The following is a 26,429-nucleotide window of genomic DNA, read 5'->3' on the forward strand; positions in this document are numbered from 1 at the left end:
CTTCCTGTGTCATTAGAGCAAGTCTTTGCAGGAGACAGGGGTTGAAGGCTGGGTCTTCGGAGAAGGGAGCATGTGAAAGAGCGAAAAATATTTAAATGTATTTGGGGTCACGGTTTTACATTTCATTTCACTTCAGAGTTTTGAAAAAGTTCTCTCTGTATGACAAGGCTTTGTGCTGGAGATGGGGATGGGGTGGGGTAGGTGTTACTCAGTCAAACACAAGCCCTCGTCCCTGGCACTCTGTGCTACTGCTCCCAAAAAACGCACACAGATTTTAAAGGGAGGCAAATATTGATCAAGAGGAGAAAAAAGTTCTAGAATGAATTGGCATTTTTCCCGAGGCCATGTTTTTAAAGAGACAGAGTAGAAAGCTTCTTTAGTTGGCACTATTTAAAACCTCAAAACATTTTGAGGATGTTTTAATAAATGTTGGATACCTCTAGGGGTTGATGTTTTCTCTTAAAATGCAAATCAGAATAGATGTTTGTATAAGGCCTGCATCGTCATTCCTGTTTGAGCAGCCTGTCCTTATTTGCATTACATACCAGTTGTTTCTTCTGGTTATTGCCTGCAAATAATTTATAACCTGGTTAAGTGGCACAAAAATAGAGTATTTTTTCTATGGATAATTAGGAGAGAGAGAAGACAAGCTGGTCATTTACATCTTGATTATTTAATTTGTTGCAGGAGCGAGTCACAGCTTTCTTGCTTAGGTGCACAGTCGTGGTGGGAGGTGAATTCCGGATTTGTAGACAGTGTAAGCACTATCTGACTGTAATATCTTCTGCTTGTAGGAATTAAGGAACTTACAAATTCAAAACCACCCATTGTAACAGCATATTAATTTGCCAGGGCTGCTGTAAAAAAGTACCTTAAACCGAGTGGCTTAAACAATAGAAATTGTTTCACAATTCTAGAGGCCAGAAGTCCAAGATCAAGGCCGTGCTTCCTCTGGAGATGCTTGGGAACGATCTGCTGCAGGTTTCCTTTTCAGCTTCTGCTAGTTCCTTGTGGTAGCATAACTCCAGTCTTCACAGGGCAGACTTCTGTGTGTGTGTGTGTCTCTCTGCCTCTGTGTCCTAATGGCCATGTTTTCTTTTTCCTTTTTTGATCTGTATAGGGCTGTACCCACGGCATATGGAGTTCCCAGGCTAGGGGGTCAAATCAGAGCTGCAGCTGCTGGCCTGCACTGTAGCCACAGCAACTGGGGATCCAAGCCAAGTCCGCAACCTACACCACAGCTCACGGCAACACCAGCTCCCACATGGCCACATTTTCAAATGACATCAGTCATCCTCCCTTAGGGCTCATCCTAATGACCTCACCTTAACTAATGCAATAACCCTATTTCCAAATAAGGTCACATTGGGAGGTGCTAGAGGGTTAGGACTTCAACCTATGAATTTGTGGGTGACACACAATTCGTAGCAGGCAGTCTGATACGAAGAACAGAGCTAAAGCCTAGGAGTTGGAGACAGGCTGGCAGTGGTACACCCGGAGTATTTGACACGCAGTACAGATCATTTTTTAATACCTCCTCCTCTGTAAGACAAAATTATTTTCAGCTAACAATCAGGAAACGAAATGAATGAGCATAATTTTCCTTTCTGGGAACGAAACCCAGGCAGTGACATTTTCTTTTATTGAACTTGAAGTCATTTTGAATTGTTGAAGCTAAGTCAGAACTCACTGTATGTTTCACTGTTTTAAATTTTAAATCCAAATAAACTCCACGTGGCCACAGAAGGGGATGGAGTTGAAGTAAGTGTTCTGTTTTCTGATTGGTTGTTTTAAACTTTATTTCTCTGTCTCTTGTTTTTATAATTGTTTATTTCAAATCTGCTGCAGAAGCTCAGGCATAAGTAATGCCAGGGGGTGGAAGCTAGCATCAAATTCACTCTTCGCTATAACATGTGCAGCTGAGCTTGTGCATGACAGGAAGGCCATGTGTAACCAGTTCTCAGAATTAGCTTCCATAGAATCCCATGCTTATTGCAGATAAGTAAATTTTTTTGATTTTTTTTTTTTTTTTTTTTTTTTTTTTTTGCTATTCCCATGGCATATGGAAGTTCCTGAGCCAGGGATCAAATCCAAGCCTCAGCTGCAACCTACACCACAGCATCAGCACCACCAGATCTTTAACCGACTGTTTCTGGGCCGAGGATCGAACCCATGCCTCCACAACCCAGGCCACTGCAGTCAGATCCTTAACACACTATGCCACAGTAGGAACTCCCAGGTGTAATTTTTTAAAGTTTCTTTATGTATTATTAAAACTGAGCAGTAGCTACAACAAAAAAGGAATATTTTATCACTAATGTCCATTCATGGTGATAATAAAGTAATAAAAAGTATGACTTTTTAGTTGATTTGGCTCCTGGTTTTGCATCTTCCACAAGGGATGTACTCCCTTATTACACGCAAGCTGGGCCAACCCGGTAGGTCCCTGTGGTGGCTTCCTGACCCTGACTAGCTATGGGAGTATGGATGAGTCACCTTCAGTGATTCTGCACCCAGATCTAAAGTGTGTGTGCTTTTCCCACACCACCAAGCAATTAATTCTCTGACACCAGCTGGCTGTTGATATAATTTTCACACTACCTGGAGAATAGCATCAGATGCCACAGTTTAATAACTCAGTCCCAGAAGATTGCTCTTCCCCAGCTTTGGGGGAAGAGCAATCTTCCTTGCTTCTGACCTAGCAGCCATAGATGGGAGATTCCAGCGACCCCCTTTTTGGGTTCAGCTCACTTGATAAAGCAGCTCATAGAACTGAAGTATTTTGCTTATTAGATTACTCATTTATTATCAAAGGCTATCACTCAGGAACAGCCAGATGGAAGAGATGGATTGTGCAAAGTATGGGGAAAGGCATGCTACTCTGCTCAGATCACTACTGTTCACCAGCCTAGAAGCTCTTCAAACCCTCTCCGATAGGGCTTTTATAAAGGCTTCATTCCACCAGCACAATTGGTTAACTCATTGGCCATTGGTGACTGATTCAACCTCTAGCACCTTTCCCAACCCCTAGATGCTTTCCAAAAGTCACCTCGTTAAATAACCAAAGACACTTTTTTTTTTTGTCTTTTTAGGGCCACACCCATGGCATATGGAGGTTCCCAGGGTAGGTGTCAAATTGGAGCTGCAGCTACTGGCCTGCACCACAGCCACAGCAATGCAGGATCCGAGCTGCATTTGTGACCTACACCACAGCAACACCAGATCCTAAACTCACTGAGTGAGGCCAGGGATAAAACCTGTATCCACATGGATGCTAGTCGGATTCATTTCCACTGAGCCATGACGGGAACTCTCAAAGACACTTTTATAACTTTCACCATGTAGGAAATTTCAAGTTTTTAAGAGCTCTGTACCAGGAATAGGACAAAGACCAAATATACATTTCTTATTATAAATCACAGTATTTCAAACATCTATCTCTCATTCTTAGTTCCTGGGAGAATGGGCTAAGGTGATAGCCATTATTGGGTTTTTTTTGAAAGCCATGGTTCCTCAAATAAAATTTCTATAGTTCCACATAGTCAGATTAAAAAGGGATGGCAGCTCAACTGCTAGGCCCTGCTGCCCCAGGGGCTTGGCTAAGGAGCACTGCCCTGATCAGTCAGGGTTGGGGGATGAGTAGGGCAGGAGGCTGGTTCACAAAAGTGGAACAGGAAACAGGGAGACTCCAAGGACTGCTTCCCCCAGGTAAACAGAGGGCAGAAGGCATTGCCTATAATGTCAGAGGCCCAGATGCTAGGTGACAGAAATTCACTTGCAAAGGTGAACCCACGCTTGCTAGTAGTGACCTCCGTTTTATGCCTCTCCCCCATTCTCAGATTCCATGGAGGTCAAACCCTGTGGAGAGAGCAGAGACGTCAGCTGGCTGGTACCACCCATTCCAGTTCGAATGCAGATTTAACTTTAAAAATTTTTTTTCTCTTAGTTATGTGTCTCCTCAGCTGTGAATTGGATTATCTCTTTTTCTTTTTGCTTCTTTGGGCTGTACCCATGGCATATAGAAATTCCCAGGGGTCAAATCAGAGCTGCAGCTAGCTGCCAGCCTATGCCCAGCCACAGCAGTACCAGATCCCAGCTGCCTCTGTGACCTACACCACAGCTCACAGTGCCACTGGATCCTTAACCCACTGAGCGGGGCCGGGGATTGAACCTGCATTCTCGTGGATACTAGTTGGGTTTTGTTTTTTTTTTTTTTTTTTTTTTTTCTGCGCCACAATGGGAAGTCCTGGATTATTTCTTTTTCACCTTATGCCATGGTGATGTCATTAGGTACAGTTAAGGCACTGAGTGTTGTAACTAAGAGCATAAGCTTTCAACAAGGAATTTTATCCCATTTACCACCTATATGCCCTTGGGCAGAGAACTGAACCTCTACATATCAGTTTCATCATCTGTAAAATGGGGATAAAAATGTGACCCTCAGCAAATGAAGCAAGACAATACATGCCAAACACTTAGCTTAGTGACTGATACATGGGATGTATCATGAGTTCTCTTAAACACTCACCACCATCATCCCAAGAATACGCTGGATGCTTCAGAAGCTCTGTATTATAAGTGGTGTCATAAATCCTTAAACTGGAGTTCCCGTCATGGCTCAGTGGTTAACGAATCTGACAAGGAACCATGAGGTTGCGGGTTCGATCCCTGGCCTTGCTCAGTGGGTTAAGGATCCGGGGTTGCCGTGAGCTGTGGTGTAGGTTGCAAACTCGGCTCAGATCTGGTGTTGCTGTGGCTCTGGCGTAGGCCGGTGGCTACAACTCCAATTCAACGCCTAGCCTGGGAACCTCCATATGCCACGGGAGCGGCCCCAGAAAAAAGGCAAAAAGACAAAAAAAAAAAAAAAAAAATCCTTAAACCTACAGATATGTAGAAACTTAGACCCTTCTGTTAGCTGACCTGTCCAAAAATCTGAAAGCCAGAACGGATAGTTAGGATCACTGACTGACTGTAGGAAATCTGGAGATTGTTCAAACCAAATGTCTCCAAGGAACATATAAAACAGTAATCACATGTTTGCAGTATGATCTTGAGCCAAAACTTCAGGTGTGAATTCAGCTATCTGGGAAGAGCTTGTAATCTAAGCTGAGTTCTCGGAGCAGACTTGAGGTACAGCAGAGGTGACAGTGATGAAATATCAGATGTGGTCTTCGTCTCTTAGCCTTCTGGGACCCAGAGCGTGTAAAGATGATAACGTTCAAGTGGATTGAGACGTAAGACTGTGGCCAGGCATAGACATCATAGACATCCGTGAAACCATGACGGTGTCTTGAAAACATACCAAGGAGGCGCCCTGATGTATCAGTCAGACACGGTGTCCACTTACACCTTGAAATGTATTTATATATGAATATTTGGAAAATTTGGAACATCTTTACATAAAAAAAGGTACCTTGAGGGAGTTTGTATTTTCACTTGAGTCCACAGACCTTTTGGATGTGGATTATGACAGTATGAGGAACAGCTAATGTTTTAAGTCATTTTGTCACTGGACCTCTGCCCAAGACCCTTGAGGCATGTGGTTTTTATTGCATGAAGCCTGGAAGTTGAGTGAAAGTTGGCTGTTTGGAGTCTCCATCGGCACAGAGTGCAGGTGAACAAAGGTACTGAGGAAAAGATGGACCCAGACCTTCATGGCATCTCTTGATCCTTAGGAGAGAATTGGGATCTTCTGTTTACTAACGCCCTGGAAAGTGCCATGACATGATAGATAAAAAGATAGATTTCATCTCTCCCGCCCTGACATGCAGACCATCCCTTTTCTGGGCTCAGACCGCCTCTGGATGAAAGCAGCCTGCTTTCATGCTACTGCTTTTGGTTGAAGTCATTTGCGATGAGATAAGACGGTAGTGAGAAAGCGTGGGTGGGCATGAGCCTGAACCCCGGACGCAACTCTATTCTCTCTTTAAACAGCTCCGTGACAAATATTAAGAGATTTGGGCGCAAACACACCTGGTTGAAATCTCTATGACCCTGGAGAAGTCCCCTAACCAGGGTAATACCTGCCTGATGTTGTATTTAAAGCACTTCCTGTGTTTCTAGGGCTGTCATTTTAATGGCTACACTCAAATCATAATTTGTAAAACCATTATTCTGATGGACTTCCAGGTAGTTTCTATTCTTGTGTTGAATAGCTGACAACGACAATCCAGAATTTTTCTGTGAATAGAGTTATTTTACTTGCTGAATTGTTTCTATTGGAGGTATTTCTAGAAATGAGATTATTGGATCAAATGTTCTAAATATCTTTAGTATTATTTGGTGCATAAAGTGTTGCTATATTGTTTTCTGTTGGAGTGTACCAATTTCAGCTTTATAACTGCCAGTATTAGATGTTGTCATTGAATATTGTTCGCTTAATCGGCATAAAATAGTGTTTTACGCTTTCATCAGTTTGCTCTTCTTTGATTGCTGGTAAGAGTGATCTTTTCCTGTGTGTTTGTTTCCACTTATTTATCACATCTGCTCCTTTTCAACCCTTTTATTCAAATAAGCAGTTCCTCTTAAGTCTAAATGGGAAATACAGGTTGTCTCTTTGTTGATTGAAAATTTTAAGATTTATGTTTAGTTTTGCAAAACAATGCTGATCCTTATGTTCTTCCAGAGTGTAATCTTTCTGTTAAATGCATCCGTCTAGCAATAGGCTGGTGACTCTCCAAACATTAAATTTAATTCAACTCAGCAGACTAATTTTTTGGGGGCCACCCATGGCATGTGGAAGTTCTCAGGCCAGGTATCAAATCCAAGCCACAACAACGACAGAAGCCACTGCAGTAACAATGCCATATCCTCAACCTGCTGTGCCACAAGAGAACTTTCCCAACAGACGAACTTTTTCTATTACCTTGGAGGTTTTGCTTCCAGGCAACCATCAAGCGTAAAGCTGCCATGATTTTATATTATTTTTAAATACAAATATAATTTTAAAACCTAATCATACAGGCAATAGTGTTGAAATTAAATGGGATCATTGTCCCTAACAAGTAAGGATGAAGCTTGAATGTAAAAATAACAATGTTTGGAGTTCCCGTTGTGGTGTAGCAGAAACAAATCCGGCCTGTAACCATGAGGTTGCGGGTTCGATCCCTGCCCTCGACCAGTGGGTTGGGGATCCAGCGTTGCTGTCAGCTGTGGTATAGGTTGCAGATGCAGCTTGGATCCTGCATTATTGTGGCTGTGGCATAGGCTGGCAGCTGTAGCTCCTATATTCCCCCAGCCTGGGAACCTCCACATGCTGCAGGTGTGGCCCTAAAAAGCAAAAAGGTGAAAAACAAACCAAAAAAATCCCCATTGCTTTTCTCCTGGTAACTTTCAGTATTTATTATAAAATCACATTGTGGATTGAGGCTGAGTCTCCAAAATAAACATTTGCAGAATTCTGGCCTATTCTCCTGTGGGAATCAATTCTAGTCTTTTGTTTACTTTTTTCCCTAGTTTTCCAGACAAAAGAATGGAAGCCCCACCCAGTCTTACTTTTGAACACATTTTTCTAGTTGTTACCACCCTAATTCAAGCCTGTGCTCCTTTTTGCTTCAGCTCTGTCCACACACTGAGATAATAGTACCAAACCACTTGGTTTTACAGGTGGCCAAACTGTGACGGGGAGATGCTTGGTGTCCAGGGTGACCTCTGGATGGTCTCCCAGCCTGGCTCTCACCTTCCTGGCCACCCACACTGCCTCCACTATCAGATTCATCCTTCTGAAGCTCCATGCAGCTCATATTTCCCTCCTGGCCAGTATATTCAGTGGTTCCTCCACTCCCCAGAATAAAGCCTGTCAAGTCCTCATAAGCTGGGGAAGATGACCCCAACTAGTCTTTCTTTTGCGGGGGTGGGGGTCATGCCGGCAGTATGGGGAAATTCCCGGGCCAGGGATTGAACCTGTACCACAGCAGTGACCCGGGCCACTTCTCTGACAGCATCAGATCCTTAACCCCATGCACTGCAAGGGACCTCCGCCACCAGCCTTTCACCTGTTCTCCCCTTCACCTCCTAGATCTTCCAGCACAGTGGGTGCCTATACTTTCCTGCCACTTGAGTCTTCCCTCTAGCTGTTCCTCATCCTGAAAATCTCTCTCCTACCCACCTAGGGTCCTCGCTCACCTCTTTGACTCCCAGTCACAATGTCCATCTCAAAACACCTAGGCAGTGATGATTGTTTTTAATTTTTTTTATTATAGTTGATTTATAGTGTTCTGTAAATTTCTGCTGTACAGCAAAATGACCAAGTCATACATATGTCTACATTCTTTTTTTCATATTATCTTCCATCATGTTCCATCACAAGTGATTAAATATAGTTCCCTGTGTTGTACAGCAGGACCTCATTGCTTATCCATTCTAAATGTAATAGTTTGCATCTACTAACCCCAAACTCCCAGTCCATCCAGCTCCCTCCTCCTCCCCCTTAGTGACTACAAGTCTGTTCTCCATGTCCTTGAGTCTGTTTCTTTTCTGCAGATAGGTTCATTTGTGCCATATTTTAGATTCCAGATATGTCATATCATATGGTATTTGTCTTTCTCTTTCTGACTTCACTTAGCATGAGAGTCTCTAGTTCCATCCATGTTGCTTCAAATGGCATCATTTTGTTCTTTTACATGGCTGAGTAGTACTCCATTGTATATATGTACCACATTGTCTTAACCTATTCATCTTGATTTCAGCATGCTCTAGCATAATATAAAGTGAGAAGCTTTCAAAAGTTTACAACTCATCAGTGTAGGAGAGGCCTGTCTGTAGATCCCAAAGTTGACTTTATTTTGTGTGTCACATTCTCCATTTCCTTTGCTTATGTTTTTCTGGTGACTAGTGAGGCCCTAAGTTGGTTTGTAGACAAGGAGAGCAGTTGTCACTTGCAGTCGGGGAGTGGGCTCCAATGCTTCCTGGACGGGGCTTGAACTCCTGTGTGAGTCCCTGGTGTGAATACTGCACCACACCTTTGCACAGAGCCAGAGATGCAGGAGGAGGCCTGAATCCAACCTGAGGTTACCCTGGGAATGTTCCTTAACCACCTCAGTTTTCTTGTTGGTAAAATGGCGGTGCAAGTGCTTGGTCACCCGTCTCAGAAAAATTCCATGACAACTGTGTGAGACAATGTGTGTGAAAATACTTAAGAAGTGAACTGTAAGTAGAAGCCTAATATTAACAAGTAGTCATCATTCCTAGCATAGGTTGGGGAGCCCATGACAGAGTTGGGGTGACAGCGTCTCTAAGATCGCCTCTAAATTTTAGCAGGAAAATGGAAAAAAACTGCTCTAAGAGGTCAAAGTTTTTAAATTTCCTTTGGAATGGATTAGCAATGAGACCCTGCTGTGTAGCACTGGGAACTATGTCTAGTCACTTTTGATGGAGCATGATAATTTGTGAAAATAGAATGTGTACATGTATGTGTTACTGGGTCACCATGCTGTACAGTAGAAAAAAAATTATATTGGGGAAATAACTGTTAAAAATTTTTTTTTAAGTTTTTAAATTTCCCCTATACTTTTTCAGTGGTAGCCATTAAAGTTGTGTGGTGTGAAAGTTGTGTGGTGTGAAAGTTGTGTGGTGTGAAAGTTGTGTGGGCTCCATCTTCCTCTGTGCAAAGGGCTCTGGGGTGGACTTTGGGAGGAACAGAGGATGAGGCTGTGGATGCAGAAACACCTTTTCTATCATGAGTAAAGGCCCTGGCTGAATTGTCCTCCCAAGAGTGACATTAATCCCCTCTTTTATGTTAGTTACCCCAGGCTTCTAGGGTTTCTAGGCTTCAGCTTGGGAGGAAATAAAAAAATATAACCCTATAAGAACAGCAATTGTGTTATTTCTATAACAGTATAAAGTTTGAATTTAATCTAGATCTTAGATAGGTTTTATTACTCTGGCTTCATGAGATTTTTTTTTTTGTCTAATTACATCTGTCATCAAGCTTATCAGATTTTACTCTGAAGAGTACTGAGGTGATTAATTAATTAACTTAAAAAAAAGAAAAAAAATCAGGAGAAAGAAAGAAAGAACGAACGAACGAATGAACTGATTCCAAGCAAGGTGGCATGTGTCTGCCCTGACCAGGATAATAGCAACTTCTGCTGCCTCTTAGATGAGTCTCTTCTTAGGAATAACTTGGAAATAATAGCACCCATATTAGGTACTGTATCATCAAATTCATATTATTTGTGATTAATAATATGTGTATTAGTTATCTATTGTTGCATAACAGATGATGTCAAAACTTAGCAACTGAAAGCAACACACATATGTTCTCTCACAGTCTGTATGGATCAGGAATCTGAGCACCATTTACCTGGATCCTCTCCTTGGGAGTCTCTCCCAAGGCTGTCATTAACGTGTCTGCACAGGCCATGGTCTTATCTGAAGGCTGGACTGAGGAAGGATCTACTTCCCAGTTTTTGTGGCTGTTTCCAAAATTCCTTTCCTTGTTTTTTTTTTAATTAAAAAAAGAGTATTTTTTTTTCCAATTTTTTGAGATATAATTGACATATGACATTACATTAGTTTAAGGTGTTACAAGGTAATGATCTAATATATGTATATATTATGAAATAATCACTATCATAAGTTTAGTCAATATCCATCACCTCACATGGTTATATATTTTTTCTCCTTTGATGAGAACTTTTAAGATCTACCCTCTTAGCAACTTTCACATATGCAATACAGTGTTTTTTTAATTTTTTATTATAGTTGATTTACAATGTTCTGTCAATTTCTGCTGTACAGCAAAGTGATCCAGTTATGAACATTCTTTTTTTCACGTGATCCTCCATCATGTTCCATCACAGATGATCAGATATAATTTCTTGGGCTATCCAGCAGAATCTCATTGCTTATCCATTCCAAATGCAATAGTTTGCCTCTACTAACCCCAAACTTCCAGTCCCTCCCATGCCCTCTCCCTCCCTCTTGGCAACCACAAGTCTGTTCTCAATGTCCATGAGTACAATATGGTATTTTTAGCTATAGTTGCCATGCTTATAGGTAAAAAATTCATTTCCTTAAGGGTTGTTGGACTGAGGACCCCAGTTCCTTGCTGGCTAGTGACCAGATGCTCACTCACTGTCTTGCCATATGAGCCTCTCCATGGGATGGCTGCTTCTTCAAAGCCAGGAAGGGACAGGAGCTGGCTGGCAACAAGGAAGTCAGTCTCTTGCACTCTAATCATGGACAATACATCCCCTTACCTGTACTGTATCCTGTTGGTTAAAAGCAAGGTGTTATGTCCAGTCCATTCTCGTGGGGAGGGGATCACACAAGACCATGAACACCAGGTGGGGGGATCTTTGGAAGCACCTCAGAGTCTGCCCACCAGCATTGTGATATATTATATTTAGTATAGAATTTATAATAAAAACATACATAGGTAGCATAGGGCATATAGAAATGTACTACACAAATTTATTAGATCATGATATATGTTAACAATTTTGGATTATCTTTAATAATAATGGGCAGATGAAATGAGGAAAAATCCGGTTCAGAAATACCCTTTCCCTTTTTTTGTCTTTTTTTTTTTTTTTTTTTTGTCTTTTTGCTATTTCTTTGGGCCACTCCTGCAGCATATGGAGGTTCCCAGACTAGGGGTCTAATCGGAGCTGTAGCCACCGGCCTACGCCAGAGCCACAGCAACTCGGGATCCGAGCCGCGTCTGCAACCTACACCACAGCTCACGGCAACACCAGATCCTTAACCCACTGAGCAAGGGCAGGGACCGAACCCGCAACCTCATGGTTCCTAGTTGGATTCGTTAATCACTGCACCACGATGGGAACTCCTCGTTGTCTTTTTTTAGGGCTGCACCCTGGCATATGGAGGTTCCCAGGCTAGGGGTCTAATCAGAGCTGTAGCTGCCAGCCTATGTCACAGCCACAGCAATGCCAGATCTGAGCTACATCTGCCACATTTAATCAGAGCTGTAGCTACGAGCCTACACCACAGCTCACAGCAATGCCAGATCCTTAATGCACTGAGAGAGGCCAGGGATCGAACCTGCAACCTCGTGGTTCCCAGTCAGATTCGTTTCCACTGCACCATGAAGGGAACTCCAGAAGTACCCTTTCTTGTTGAGGACTTGGAAGAGCCATAAAAAAGATGAAAAATGAACAAAAATGAATACGTGAATCTTTCTTCCTGTGTTGTCTTGGGTCACCCTGGACACAAGTTAGTTTATACCACAAAGATATCATTGATTGGGAGCTCTCAGCCTTCCCCAGCCTCTGAGTTGTGAATGTGTACAGATCATATCCTAGCAGTGGCAGAAAATTTTTTCGTTCCTTCTTTCCCATCATTTGAATCTAGAAACCTTCAGAACCCCTTCCCCCACAAAGGGAATAGAGAATTTCATGTGTTCATTCCCTTCCCAAGTATTTCATAGTCAAGAATTAAGAGATAACAAGTGGTAGATGTTAGGGGTTCAAGTTTAGAAATCCTGCCATTTACCCCTCCTGTCTTCCGGGGTTTGTGACCAAAAGGGCTGAATAGTGCAGAAGGCAGGATGGAAAATAAGACATCTTCCTTCTCCTCCCCATTTTTTTTCTTCTTCGGCCACACCCACAGCAGATGGAAGTTCCCAGGCCAGAGACTGAATCTGAGCCACAGCTGCAGCAATGCCAGATCCTTAAGCCATTGCACTGGGCCAGGGATCAAACCAGTGCCTCCATAGAGACAAGCTGGATTGTTAACTCACTGCACCACAGCGGGAACTACCTCCCTCCCTTTATTGATTGATTTATTTATTTTTTACAGATGAGAAAAAAATAAGCTTCTAAAATCTTAACCCGCTCAAGAGATAAACTAGTTGATAGTAGAGCCATGATTTGAGTTCAGACCCATGTTCTTTCCAATAAATCATGCTGCTTCTCAGCCTAAGTGGGAGCTAATTAAGCATCCTTGAATGCTGTATCACCTTGATGAATTTTTTAAAATCCTGATACATCTTTTCCTTCTTTGTTCTAACCTTTATCCACATTTCAATGCCATGAGTATCAGCACGTGGATTAAAGATGAAATACTCTATTGAACTGGATACGAGAAGATTCATGACCATGGCATTCCCTGGTGGCTCAGTGGATTAAGGATCCACTACTTGCTGGATCCACTACTTGTCACTACTATGGCATGGGTTTGATCCTTAGCCCGGCAAGTTCCACATGCTGCTAGCACAGCCAAAAGAAAAGATGCGTGATGACAGCTTTCTTCCACAATGGGGAAAATGGGGGTGTGTTGTTCCCTCAGGCATCTGGAATTGTGTATCTTCTGTAGTTACACAGCTGTGCAGCAGTTGAGGCAGTACCATTCCCAATCAGTAGGGCAAATGTGTTACTTAGGGACATTTCCCCTGGTAGTTTATTTCACATTCCCAAAGCATGCATGATTTATTCAGGTCAATACTGATTTTATCTGGCTGTGGGCATTTGATGTTGACCACTTCTTTTTTTCTTGGTGTTTCCTATTACTTTTTTTTGTTTGTTTTAGTTCAGTGTCAACAGACTTTTTTCTGTAAAGAGCCAGATGGTAAATATTTTAAACTCTTACGCCATCTAATATCTCTCACAACTCTTCAAATCTGATTTTGCTAGGAAAAATCAGCCATAGACAGTACATGAAGGAATGAGCAAGAAGTTTTTTGTTTTTGTTTTTGTTTTGTTTTTTTTATTTTGTTTTATTTTAAGGGCTTCAGTTGCAGCATATGGCAATTCCCAGGCCAGGAGTCAAATTGGAGCTGTAGCTGCCTGCTTATGCCACAGCCACAGCAATGCCTGAGCTGAGCTGCATCTGTGACCCACACTGCAGCTCATGGCAACACCGGCTCCTTAACCCACTGAGCAGGTCCAGGGATCGAACCTGCATCCTTGTGGATACTAGTCGGGTTCATTTCCACTAAGCTAGAATGGGAACTCCCAAGAAGTTATTCTAATGAACTTTATTTACATAAACAGATGGTTGGCCAAATCTGGCCCTCAGGCTGTAATTTGCTGACTCCTGTCTAGACTTCAGACCCCAAAGGACAGAGACAGAAGTGCCTCCTGTGTGGTTTCTGGAGAAGCCTCTCCTTGGCTTGTGGAAGGCTGCCATCTTGCAGTGTCCCCACACGGCCTTTCCTCTGTGCACGCACAGAAAGAGAGAGCGAGCTCTCGGGTGTTTTTTCCTCTTCTTAAAAGGATATGAGACCTGTCGGATTGGGGCTTCACCCATAAAACATTATTTAACTTTAATCACCTTCTTAAAGGCCGTTTCTTCAAACACAGTCACTTTAAGGCTTCAGACTTCACCCTTTGAATTTTGGAGGGATGCCGTTCAGTCTTTAATGCAAAGGAAGGCTCTGAGCAGAAGTGTGGCAGGACTCTGGTGGCTGTGGGGAAGCTGGCTGTCACCTGCAGCATTTCAGGAGAGAGAGACGAGAGTGGCCCTCCTTAGGGTGGTGGCTGTGGTGATGAACAGGAGGGAATGGGTTGGAGGTGTGTGTCGGGGAGAAAGGACAGGCTTTGCTGTGTCCTGGGGCTGTCACACATAGTTTACTTCTCTGTATCCCTCAGTAACCTGGATGGATGGTTCTGTTCCCAGTGCCTAAGGTAACAGCCTAAGGCAGCAAGCAGGTGCTTGCTGGAGGTTGAATAAATGCACTCTGCAACATGCTCGAGTGGTGGGAGGAGACATCATAGAGGTTCCAAAGCCATATTATCCATAGTGCCTGCCTTATAGGGGTCACGGTTTAGACCTGGAAAGCTGCTTTATGTCCCCTAAGAGTGCAAGGAAATAAGTTCTAACTACTTTGTCTTTGGGAGTCTGAGGATGATGGACCCAAACCCTTCCGGGAGAGTCTCCTTCACACACGCACTTACATACAGCAGAGAACTTCCTGCTCAGCTTAGAGCTCCCTGCCCGAACCTTCCAAGTCAGCCACCCAGACCTGGCCTGTGGTGGATGGACAGGCGGTGAGCTGGTTGGTTGTGCAGTGGTTTGCTTTCTTTGGACCGCATGCTTGTGGTTGTCAAAGCCATTCCTTCAGTTTTGTCTCCTCCTTCACCCTCAAAGGACGGGATCCAGTCTTAACGTGGGAAATAGGCATGGAGATGCCTGGCGCTAATGATGATGAAATGATGCCTTGTAGAAAGTTTCTGTAGAATGTACCTGATGCCACTGACCCAGATACTTGAAAGTGGTTACAGTGGTACATTTGTGTTGCGTAGATTTACTGCAATAAAACAAGTTTCTCTGTGGTGCTTTCAGACTTTTCAATATTTTAACTGTGACGGAGAGATGAGATCCTGACTCTGCTACTTCCTCAGTCTCCTTATCTGAGAGATGGATAGATAATACCTACCTCACAGGCTTGTCCTGCTTGACACACAGTAGGTGCTCAATAAGTGGTGACCACTTTGTATTATTTTTGTTCTGAAAGACTTCTGGTGAAAGTCTGCTTTTAAGAGTTTGGGGTTTTTTTTTGTTTTTTGTTTTTTGTTTTTGTCTTTTTTTTTTTGCTTTACAGGGCCACACCCGCGGCACTTGGAAGTTCCCAAGCTTAGGGGTCAAATCAGAGCTACAGCTGCCAGCCACAGGATACAGAATCCAAGTGGTGTCTGTGACTTACACCACAGCTCACGGCAACGCCGGATCCTTAACCCATTGAGTGAGGCCAGGAATGGAACCCTCATCCTCATGGATACTCTTTGGATTCGTTTCTGCTGTGCCACAACAGGAACTCCAAGTTTGGGAATTTTTTTAAGGAGTATATTAAATTTAAGTGTTAGCTGAAGCATAACAACCACAAGTAAGGCCAACTAAACACATGTAAAATTCCAAGAAATAGTCATTTACTAACTCACAGAAAATTGAGAAAGAGGGAAAATGTTTACTTTGCAATTAAAGGCTTTAACTCTCAATAAGCCTGTGCTTATAGATACTCCTATTTTATAATAGTCTAACATTTTACTTCCCAGTGAGGGGCAGATGCAGTTTAAAAGTGATTTTTGGAGATGGAAAATGCTATAGGGACAGATGGTCATGCTGTTCTACTTGTTATTATAAATCACAGTTTTTCTAATTATGGAAGTAATTGTTAACAATAACAACAACTAATGGTTGAGTTTTTACTGTAGGCTAAATACCACATCAAGCACTTTTACATGTATCAACTCTCAAAATCATGCATGGCAGTTGTTGAAATTTTGAGAAATGAATAAATGTGGATAATGGGGACTATTTTTTTTTTTTTTTTTTTTTTTTGCTATTTCTTGGGCCGCTTCCGCGGCATATGGAGATTCCCAGGCTAGGGGTCTAATCGGAGCCATAGCCACCAGCCTACGCCAGAGGCAGCAGCAACGCGGGATCTGAGCCGAGTTTGCAACCTACACCACAGCTCACGGCAACGCCGGATCATTAACCCACTGAGCAAGGGCAGGGATCGAACCCGCAACCTCATGGTTCCTAGTCGGATTCGTTAACCACTGCGCCACGACGGGAACTCCGGGACTATTTTCTGTATGTATGTGGTGTTAACTCACTTTTCAACTAAGTGTTGGATTTTTGCAATGCCATTAAAAACTTTTTCAGAGTTCCTTTCATGGCTCAGCAGTTAACGAACCTGACTAGGATCCATGAGGATGCAGGTTTGATCCCTGGCCTCACTCAGAGGGTTAAGGATCTGGCGTTGCCATGAGCTGTGGTGTGGGTCACAGATGTGGCTCAGATCCCGTATTGCTGTGGCTGTGGTATAGACCAGCAGCTATAGCTCCAATTAGACCCCTAGCCTGGGAACTTCCATATGCCACAGGTGTGGCCCTAAAAAGCAAGCAAGCAAACAAACAAACAAACAAAAAAAAAAACAACCACACCAAAAACTCCCTCAGTAAACTACATATAGAACTATATCATATGGCCCAGCAATTGCACTCTTGGCATATATCCAGACAAAACTTTAAAAAGACACAAGCACCAGCATGTTCATTGCAGCACTATTCACAATAGCCAAGACATGGAAACAAGCTAAATGTCCACTGACAGATGAATGGATGAAGAAGATGTGATACATATACACAATGGAATACTACTTAACCATAAAAAGAACAAAATAATGCCATTTGCAGCAACATGGGTGGAACTAGAGACTCTCATACTAGTGAAGTAAGTCAGACAGAGAAAGACAAATACCATATGATATCACTTATGTCTGGAATCTCATATACAGCACAAATGAACCTTTCCACAGAAAAGAAACTCATGGGCTTGGAGAACAGACATGTGGTTGCCAAGACGGAGGGAGAGGGAATGGGGTGGACTGGGAATCTGGGGTTAATAGATGCAAACTATTGCTTTTGGAATGGATAAGCAATGAGATCCTGCTGTATAGCACAAGGAATTATATCTAGTCACTTATGATGGAGTGTAATGGAGGATAATGTGAGAAAAAGAATGTATATATGTATGTGTGACTGGGTCACTTTGCTGTATACTGTAAACCAACTATAATGGAAAAAATAAAAATAATTTAAAAATAAATAAATAAAAATAAACAAAAACAACTCTTTTGACCATGATCTAAATTGTTCAGTGCTATTTCATAGTGTGAGGATGACACTATTTACACAGTTGCTAATCATTGGACATCCAGGTTGCTTCTGGGTGTTATGGTTTTAACTGGTATTGGACAAAATCCTCAAATAAATATTTGAATTTTTCCTAGGTGTACACTTATAGCTATAAAAATTTAGATGGCCAAGATGCTAGATTGGGTATAAAGCATGCAGCCAGCTAAATTGTTCCACTCAAGACAACAAATATTTGATGAAAATATCTAACAAACTGTAACATAAAAGTAGGATATAGGAGTTCCCTGGTGGCCTAGAAGTTAAGGGTCTGATGTCACTGCTGTGGCATGGGTTTGGGTCCCTGGCCTGGGACCTCCCACATGCCACAGGTGTGACCACCCCCCTCCAAAAAAAAAGTAGAATATGAAAGACCTCTCCTTGGACAGCTGTTGTTCAGTAATTATTGTGCAAGTTATTCAGTGTTGCATATGTTTGGTTTTCTCCAAAGCTACTCCAGGATAGGGTAGGAATACCAGTAATACCTTTACTCGGTGCTTAGGATGTTTCAAGGAACCAGTGTTTATAAAGCATTTCACCCAGAGCCCTCCATGGAGTTCACGCTAAATAAATGTGAGCTGCCATTATTCACAATATTGAGTGTATGTCAGTAGGATGCATATGTAAATAATGCCAGGCTGTATGTCTGTCTTCACAAAACCTGAGGTGTTAGTATAAATATTTTCCTAATAGAAATATAGCTAAGGCTGTTCTTGTCACTTGTACAGTGTCACTTAATACAGTGGTTTATATACAACCACAAATTCTAGATGCAGGGAGTAGGCAGTTAGGAAAATAAGCCAGAATGTGCTACCTAGAAGTCATTAGTAAAACTTGAGGACTTAATCTTGTTTTTAAAATGTATCACAGAGTTGGGAGATATATATATACACACACACATACACATATATGCACAAGGACTATTACTCAGCCATTAAAAAGAATGACATAATGCCATTTGTGGCAACATAGATGGACCTAGAGATTATCATACTAAGTAAGGTAAGTCAGAAAGACAAATACCATGTGATGTCACTTATATGTGGAGTCTAAACTCTGACACAAATCAGCATACCTACGAAGAAAAACAGATTCACAGATATAGAGGACTCTGGTTGCCAAGGTGGAGGGGAATGGGGGAGAGGAGGATTGAGAGTCTGGGATTAACAGAGGCAAACTATTATATAGAGGATAGATAAACAACAAGGTCCTACTGATAACACAGGGAGCTATATTCAATAGCCTATGATAAACCACAGTGGAAAAGAATATGAAAAAGAATACACATGTATAACTGAGTCACTTTGCTGTAACAGCAGAAATTAACATAACATTGTAAACCAATTATATGTCAATAAAATTTTAAAAATAAAAATAAAATGTATCACAGAGTAAAAGCTCCGAATATTAGTGTTAGCAAAAACCAGACATCTTTAAGACAGTGATTTTCTTTTTTTTTTAAGATTTTTTTTCTATTATAGTTGATTTACAATGTTCTGTCAATTTCTGCTGTACAGCAAAGTGATTCAGTCATACATACATATATTATTTATATATATATATATATATACACATACATACATATACATTCTTTTTCCTCACATTATCCTCCATCATGTTCCATCTCAAGTGACTAGATGTATTCCCTGTGCTATACAGCAGGATCTCATTGCTTATCCACTCCAAATGCAATAGCTTGCATCTACTAACCCCAGACTCCCAGTCCACCCCACTCCCTCCCCCTCCCCCTTGGCAACCACAAGTCTGTTCTCCAAGTCCATGAGTTTGTTTCTTTTCAAGACAGTGGTTTTTAAACTTTGCCAGCAATCCATAATTTCTAAAAGAAATTCGATTCCATTAAGATCCACAATGCAAATATATGTATAAATGTGTTAGTTTTGTAAAACCGTTTCACCAAACAGTATCAACTCTTTCTGTGCATGCTGTACTCTGCTATTTTATAGTTTGTTTCATTTTAGTTTAGTATTGGTTCAAATAAATTTATTTTGCTGGGTAGAAACCCACAATTTGAAATACAACCTTAAAGCTCATATACCCTTAAAAAAAAGTTTGCAGCTACTGTTGTAAATTCTCACCCACGCATTTAATCAGTAATGAGTGGTTTTGTTCTTATTTGCATGATAATTTGAACCTTGGGGTCATTATCCAGACATATTTAACTGTTAGTAAATAAGATTCTGTTAAAAGCATTGTCACTGAATGCAGGCAGGATTCAACCATACATTGGGCATGAGTCATATTTCACTCTGGTTTCCCTTTCTTTTATACCAGGTAGTTTCAATTTGCCAGCAGAATGAATACAGAGAGAGACTCAGAAACAACGTTTGAGGAGGATTCTCAGCCTAATGATGAAGTTGTCCCCTACAGTGATGATGAAACAGAAGATGAACTTGAAGACCAGGAGCCAGCGGTGGAACCAGAACAGAATCGAGTTAACAGGGAAGCAGAGGAAAACCGGGAGCCATTCAGAAAAGGTAACTTGCTGGGATCTGGAGACTGGGTCCTTGTCCATCCTCACATGGGAGGTGGCAACAGGTGCAAAGGACACGTGGTCCAGGAGGCATCTTCTTTCACTTAGCCTAGGATGCAACTTGGGCTTGTCCTTAGTGTGATGGGGCTGGTCGACCATATCTGACAAGTTTTACAGAGAATGTAGAGGGTCTTGCTTCATGTCTGTATTTTTAGAAGGGAAGAATTTGCTTGTTACCACACCCAGGAATCTTGGAGTTACCATACCTTTTTGCTAATGAGTATAAAATGGTTTCGACTCCCTAGCTAAAAAAAAATTTGTATGGCTCTCTGCTTGCCATGAGAGAACTGTGATACAGCCCCGGGCTACCTGCCCAGAATCAGGGCAGCTTCCAGGCAGAGTCTAGACCAGGGATTGGCAAACTTTTTTTTTCTTTAATTACTCAATGGATTTATTACATTCATAGCTGTACAATGATCACCACAATCCAATTTTATACGATGGCCATTCCACAACCTAACTTTTCTGTTAGGGGCCCAGTAGTATATATTTTACGTTTTGTGGGTCATGTGGTCTCTGTCACAACTACTCAGCATTACTGATGTTTCTTAAAAATGGCCATAGACAGGAGTTCCTACTGTGGCACAGCAAGTTAAGGATCTGGCATTGTCTCTGCAACAGCACAAGTTCAACCCCCGACGCAGCACAGTCGATTAAGGATCCAGTATTGCGACCTACACCACTGCTGTGGCGTGGATTCAATCCCTGGCCCAGGAACTTCCATGTGCTGAGGATGTGGCCAAAAGAAAAAAAAGTGGCCATAGACAGTCTGTCATTCAGGGTAACAGAACATAGCTTGCCTTTTCCCCTGTAGCTTTTCTATTTCATTTCCCACTGGTTCTCCTGCCCTGGCAAACACATGTGGTCTTTTCTTCCAACTCTTCTGCTCCAAGAGGAAGCTGTTCCTTTTTTGTTTTATTTTATTTCATTAATTTATTTATTTTTATTATTATTTTTGGCCACGCCTGTGGTGTTCAGAAGTTCCCAGATGAGGGATCAAACCTGTGCCACACCAGTAACCAGAGCCACAGCAGTGACAATGCTGATCCTTAACCTACTGAGCCACCAGGGAATACCCAATCCTTTTTTTTTAGGCCCCAGATTTGCTCCAGATTTCAGGTTGAAATTGTTTTCCCTCAGGGTCTCTCAAATTCCAGTGAAAGAATCTTAGTTTCCCATTCACAGAAATCTCTGTGAAATTGTTCTGTTTCAGACTCTCCAGGTGCACGCCTCCCCAGCCTCAATCAGAATGAGCTCTGGTTTTATCTGGTTTCCTCAGTCTCCATCACTGCCAACCTGCCCTTCCAGGCCTCCCAGAAATTGGCTTCCCTTATTGTCACTCCCTGCCCCCTAGTTTTCCCTCAGGGTTCTGCTGCCTGTTCAGCTGGTTCCCCCCGCCCCCCAAACAGGTTTCACCTGTAGAAAAAGTGACAAAGCATGCAATCCCACTTATGCAATGATCCCTTCTGCTCTGGTCAGGTGGTGCCTTTCTTCTGCTCTTCCATGCGGGGCTGTCTCGAGGTGGGGGCGTGCGCATGCCCACCAGGGCCCCCTCCCACCACAGGCTCTGGCACTGCGGCTAATCATCTGCATCACCTCCTGTATATCATTTGATACCTTTGAATATTAAACACTTAGAATTAGCAGACCCCACTGTGGATTTCTGGCTATCATTTTAAGCTATTGAGTATTAAGCTTAAATACTTTCTGCCTTGAAGCAAAGGCACTAAAATCATGATAATTGAGCTAAGTTAAAACGGAATTACTGCCAATCTGAACAGGAATGTGACCTCTGTCATAACAAGTCCAGACTGGATATTGTTTGAATGGGGATAAAGCTGAGGTAGCCTGACAAGCTAGCAAGGGAGTTCTAGGTGATTGCCCAAATAGTAAATAGTGTGTTTCTTCCTCATTCCTTCTCCTGCTGTACTTCTAAGTTTCATATCACAATCTTGGAATCTTTACTATATGTGGATGTCTGGTGAGCTGGCTCGGTGGGGTTAGGGGTGAACTTTGTTGCTTTGTTGCTGGTGCCACGTTATCAGATGTGTGGTCCCAGACGAGGCCAAGGGATGAGGTTGGGTGCCTGCGGGAATGTGAGAGGAGCACGTAGTTGGGGCGGGGGGGGGGACTCTCACCTCTGGTTTTTTCCAAGTCTGCCTTCACATGCTGGTGCCCAGGGCTCTTTCCTGATCTTTCAGTTCACAGGTCACATTTCTTATAGATGTCTATCCTCAGAACCCAGACGTCTAGGGAGCCCAGGCTTGATCGTGGCTCATCATGGTCTTTTCCAATGGTGGCTTCTATTTTCAGGGGAATTTGGTGGGTCTCAAAAACCCCTATCAAGCAGCTATGCCTATGACTTTAACAAATTTGATTATCCTGGAGTTCCCATTGTAGCTCAGTGGTAATGAACCCAACTAGTATCCATAAGGATGTGGGTTTGATCCCTGGACCTGCTCAGTGGGTTAAGGATCTGGCATTGCTGTGAGCCGCGGTGTAGGCCATCAGCTACAGCTCCGATTCAACCCCTAGGCTGCCAATTTCCATATGCCCCAGGTGTGGCCCTAAAAAGAAAAGAAAAAAAAAAAAAAAGATTATCCTCACATCTCTGTGTGTCCTTCCCAAACACACAGAGGACAGTTAATGCCAGGCCTCTCTCCCGTTTCCACGTCCTCACAACCAGTCCACTTCCACTCCTCCCCTCCCTCCCCTTCCCCTCCCTCTCCCTCCTCTCCCCCTCCCTCTTCCTTCCCTCTTCCCCCTCCTTCTTCCTCATCTTCTCACTTGGGCATTTTCCCAATGGAGGTTGGTGTCACTCTGACTTTCCTTTTTAACTCTTATCTGTCTGTCTTGATATTTTACATCAGAGCCCATTTCCTTCAAAAAATTCACTTCTCTAGAGCATGAGTCACTCTGTGAAGTATCCTCCAGTTAAGGGACAACAGGGGCCCAGGCCTGTTACAGCAGAGCAGTGTCTGAAAGTGTGTGAACCAAGTTCATTGTTCTGGTCCTATCTTACTGCAGAAGTTATGGTTTTCTTTCTTTCAAGATGGTTTAGCCCCACTGAGCTTGAGTGTTAAGCACGTGTTTGGAGGGACCCCTCGCAAGTGCTTTTCAGTGTTAGGATGTGCATTGTGTAGAGTTGGAATCAAGAACAAGTGTGAGCCGGGGTTAGAAAGTGCTGTGAAGGAAGAGATACGCCCAGATTTAGATTTACTAAAGTACCTTTACCCTGGTTTACTTTGAGCAACTGTTGACAAAAACGACTGGGAGTGTTTTCCATGTTATGGGATGAATATGCTCACTTCCTGATAAACACACTAGAACAATATATCTTAGGGTGTGTTTTAGGAAACACTAGTTCTGCCAGATATTCGTGGACACCTACTGTGGTCTGAGACCAAAACTCAGAATTCTTTATCCTCCTCTTGGAGTTTTAAGGTTGTTCATTAGCATAAAAGGATCCGAGATCTTTCAACTTTAGAGAAACCAATTTCATTTTATTTTTATTTATTTATTTGTCTTTTGTCTTTTTCGGGCCACACCGGCATGTGGAGGTTCCCAGGCTAGGGGTCTAATTGGAGCTGTTGTGCCAGCCTACGCCACAGCCACAGCAACGCCAGATCCAAGCCACGTCTGTGACCTACACCACAGTTCATGGTAACACCAGATTCTTAACCCACTGAGCAAGGCCAGGGATCGAACCTGCCACCTCATGGTACCTAGTCAGATTCATTTCCGCTGCGCCACAATGGTTACGCCATATTGTTAAGGATTTGACATTGACAAACCCCATTAGATGTGAGGGTCAAGGGAAAAGGAGGCCTGAGGAATAATTTCTGGCTTAGCCACCCTGACCCCCACCATCAGACACTATTCCAGTCATCTACTGCTGCATGAGAAAACATACTCTGAACTTATTGGCATAAAATGATCATTTCATGATGTTCACAGATTCTTTTAGTCAGGGATTCAGACAGGACACAGCGGAGATGGCATGTTTCTGCTATAGGCTATCTGGGCCCGCAGCTGGGAAGATGAACAGCTGAGGTGCCTTGACATGCTGGGGCCTGGGATTATCTGGAAGCTTCCTCTCTCCTGTGTCTGGCACCTAAGCTGGATAACTCAAAAGCTCAATTGGGTCTTTTATTGGGAGCACCTCCACATGACTGGGCTTTTCCCAGCATGCCACTGGGCTGCCGTGGGAGTATTGTAGAGGGACTTCTGGAGAACCAGCATCCCATGAGATCAAAGCAGAAGCTGGTCACAGAATTCATGCAGCATCCTTTGTGTTCCCTTCTCTTGGCTACAAAAGAGTCATGGAGGCAGGCCTTGGTTCAAGGGAAAGGAAATTGGACACATCTTCTTCCTGGGAGTGTAACAAGGTCATGTTGCAGGAAGGGAGATACTGTTGCAGCTGCCCTTGGAAGGTACTTTCTGCCTGCATGGGTAATAAAGCTGTTTGTGAGGATGAGTCATGGTGGCGGGAGCCCCTTGTAGGTCAAGGAGAGGGCTGTTGTTTTGAACTTGACTAGTTTGGGATAGTGGCAGGAATTCCACTTGTGTTGCTAGCTAGCTGGCAGCTTAGAAATATAGGATGAAGTGGTAAGAAATGACCATGAACGGTGCAGCATTGTCCCTGGGAAGTATCAGAATTCTTCAGCATGAGGGAATAGACAGCACTGAGTTCCCACATGGCAGTGGGCATATCCTTAGGGAGAGGTGGGTTCAGTTTTAGGAGAGGAGCCTCTCCAGTGAGCACCTGCCCCTCATCCCTCCCTAAGCACCCAGGCCCATCCCCCACAGCCTCTGGGCTCCTGGCGTACACCTTCGCCCAGTTTGCATACCTTGTGCTTGTGAAGTTATCAAAGGCATGTGACTAGTATCCATAAGGACTGAATAATTCTGATTCTACAACTTTGGAATTGGAGATGATTCAGACAGTGGCTTCAGCGTCATTTATCTTTGTTTTTGTTTTCTTGTTAAAAGCCACATAATTCTGTTGCAAGACCGTGCAGGATGATGCCAAACCACATGCAGGACTGCTTCCGGGTGCTGCTGTGGCTCGTGCCCGTGAGCAGCTGGCAGGCTGTGCACGCACATCTCTCTGTCCACGAGGGCCTGTCCCCAAAGACCTGTCTTGACCGGTTTAGGGGGGTTCTCTGCTTGAAAATGTAAGACTGCATGTGTTTAAAAGTCTTTTCCAACTCAGAATGTTGTAGTTCAAAATTCTGTTCGGGGCGGAATGATCACTGGTTAACAGTATTTAAGGTGGAATGCTTAATTGTTAAGGTTTAAAGATATCACCACATGACCATCGGGAGGTCAAAAGGAAGTTCTTTCTCTTGGTATAAATTCGGACTGGATGTGGTATTGACAAAAATAGTCAGCTGTGTCCCCGATGAAAGTGATATCTTCAGATAAAACTGTAAAATTAAGCATCTTTAGAGCATCTATGACTTTTTTTCCTGGAATCCAAAAACAGATTGAGCTAGTCCATTAAAACATGGAAATCTTAGGAAATCCATGAAACATGCTGAGGAGTATGTTTTCCGTAGCTACAGCAACCTATTGTGTTGGGCTGAGGATCAAACCTGTGTCCCAGCACTCCTAAGACACCACCAGTCCTGTTTTGCCACAGCGAGAACTCCTCGATGCACTTTGAATTTTTGACACATACTCCACATGGAGATTCTACCCCAGCTCCTTATTTTCTTTAATCACCTATAAACTTCCTTCTACCACTGCAGCTCTGAGAAGAGCACAGTAACTAGTGGCTTCTATTATTATTATTTTTTTTTTTTAAATAACTAGTGGCTTCTAAAGGAAAGGCTGTGTGGGGTGTTCCTGGCTGAGTGATTTGTAATGATGGAGGGAGTGGTGAGACCACGTCGCCTCATTTTATGGAACTGGCTTTTGAGTAATGTCATTAATGACCGAACCTCGAGTGAGAAGCTCTTGCTCATGGAAACCTAACTCAGCTCTTGTTTTCCTGGCTCCACTTTGGAACCTGAGCATGTAAAGTAGGTTTTTAATGATAGAAGATCACCTTAGGAAGACACTCACTAACTTGGCGGCGGGGGGGGGGGGGTTCAATCCTGCTGGCATATCAGAAGCATGTGGGGAGTTTCTGACAGTTGTGAGCACCCTGGTGTGGATCCCTTCTGTCACCACTTTTCTTTTCCTTTTGGCTGCACTTGCAGCATGCGGAAGTTCCTGGGCCAGGGATTGAACCCATGCCACAGCAGTGATGATGCCATATCCCTAACCTGCTG

The 26,429-nt window shown here is 43.0% G+C and overlaps 1 protein-coding gene across 4 annotated transcripts in view; it reads left to right on the forward strand.

Annotated features, from left to right (window-relative positions):
* ATP8B1 (ATPase phospholipid transporting 8B1) overlaps positions 1-26,429 on the forward strand; it is a 126,832-nt gene that overhangs the window by 44,140 nt on the left and 56,263 nt on the right. For 3 of the 4 annotated variants that reach the window (XM_021100031.1, XM_021100041.1, XM_021100045.1), the window contains exon 2: positions 19,893-20,095. In XM_021100031.1, coding sequence (XP_020955690.1) covers positions 19,915-20,095 — 181 coding nt within the window. In that variant the 5' untranslated portion in view covers positions 19,893-19,914. Of the gene's footprint in view, positions 1-19,888; positions 20,096-26,429 lie in introns of those variants that run through there. The other variant, XM_021100035.1, reaches the window with a different exon arrangement.

The sequence above is a fragment of the Sus scrofa genome, chromosome 1 (genome assembly GCF_000003025.6).
Source record: "Sus scrofa isolate TJ Tabasco breed Duroc chromosome 1, Sscrofa11.1, whole genome shotgun sequence".
Lineage (NCBI taxonomy): Eukaryota > Metazoa > Chordata > Mammalia > Artiodactyla > Suidae > Sus > Sus scrofa.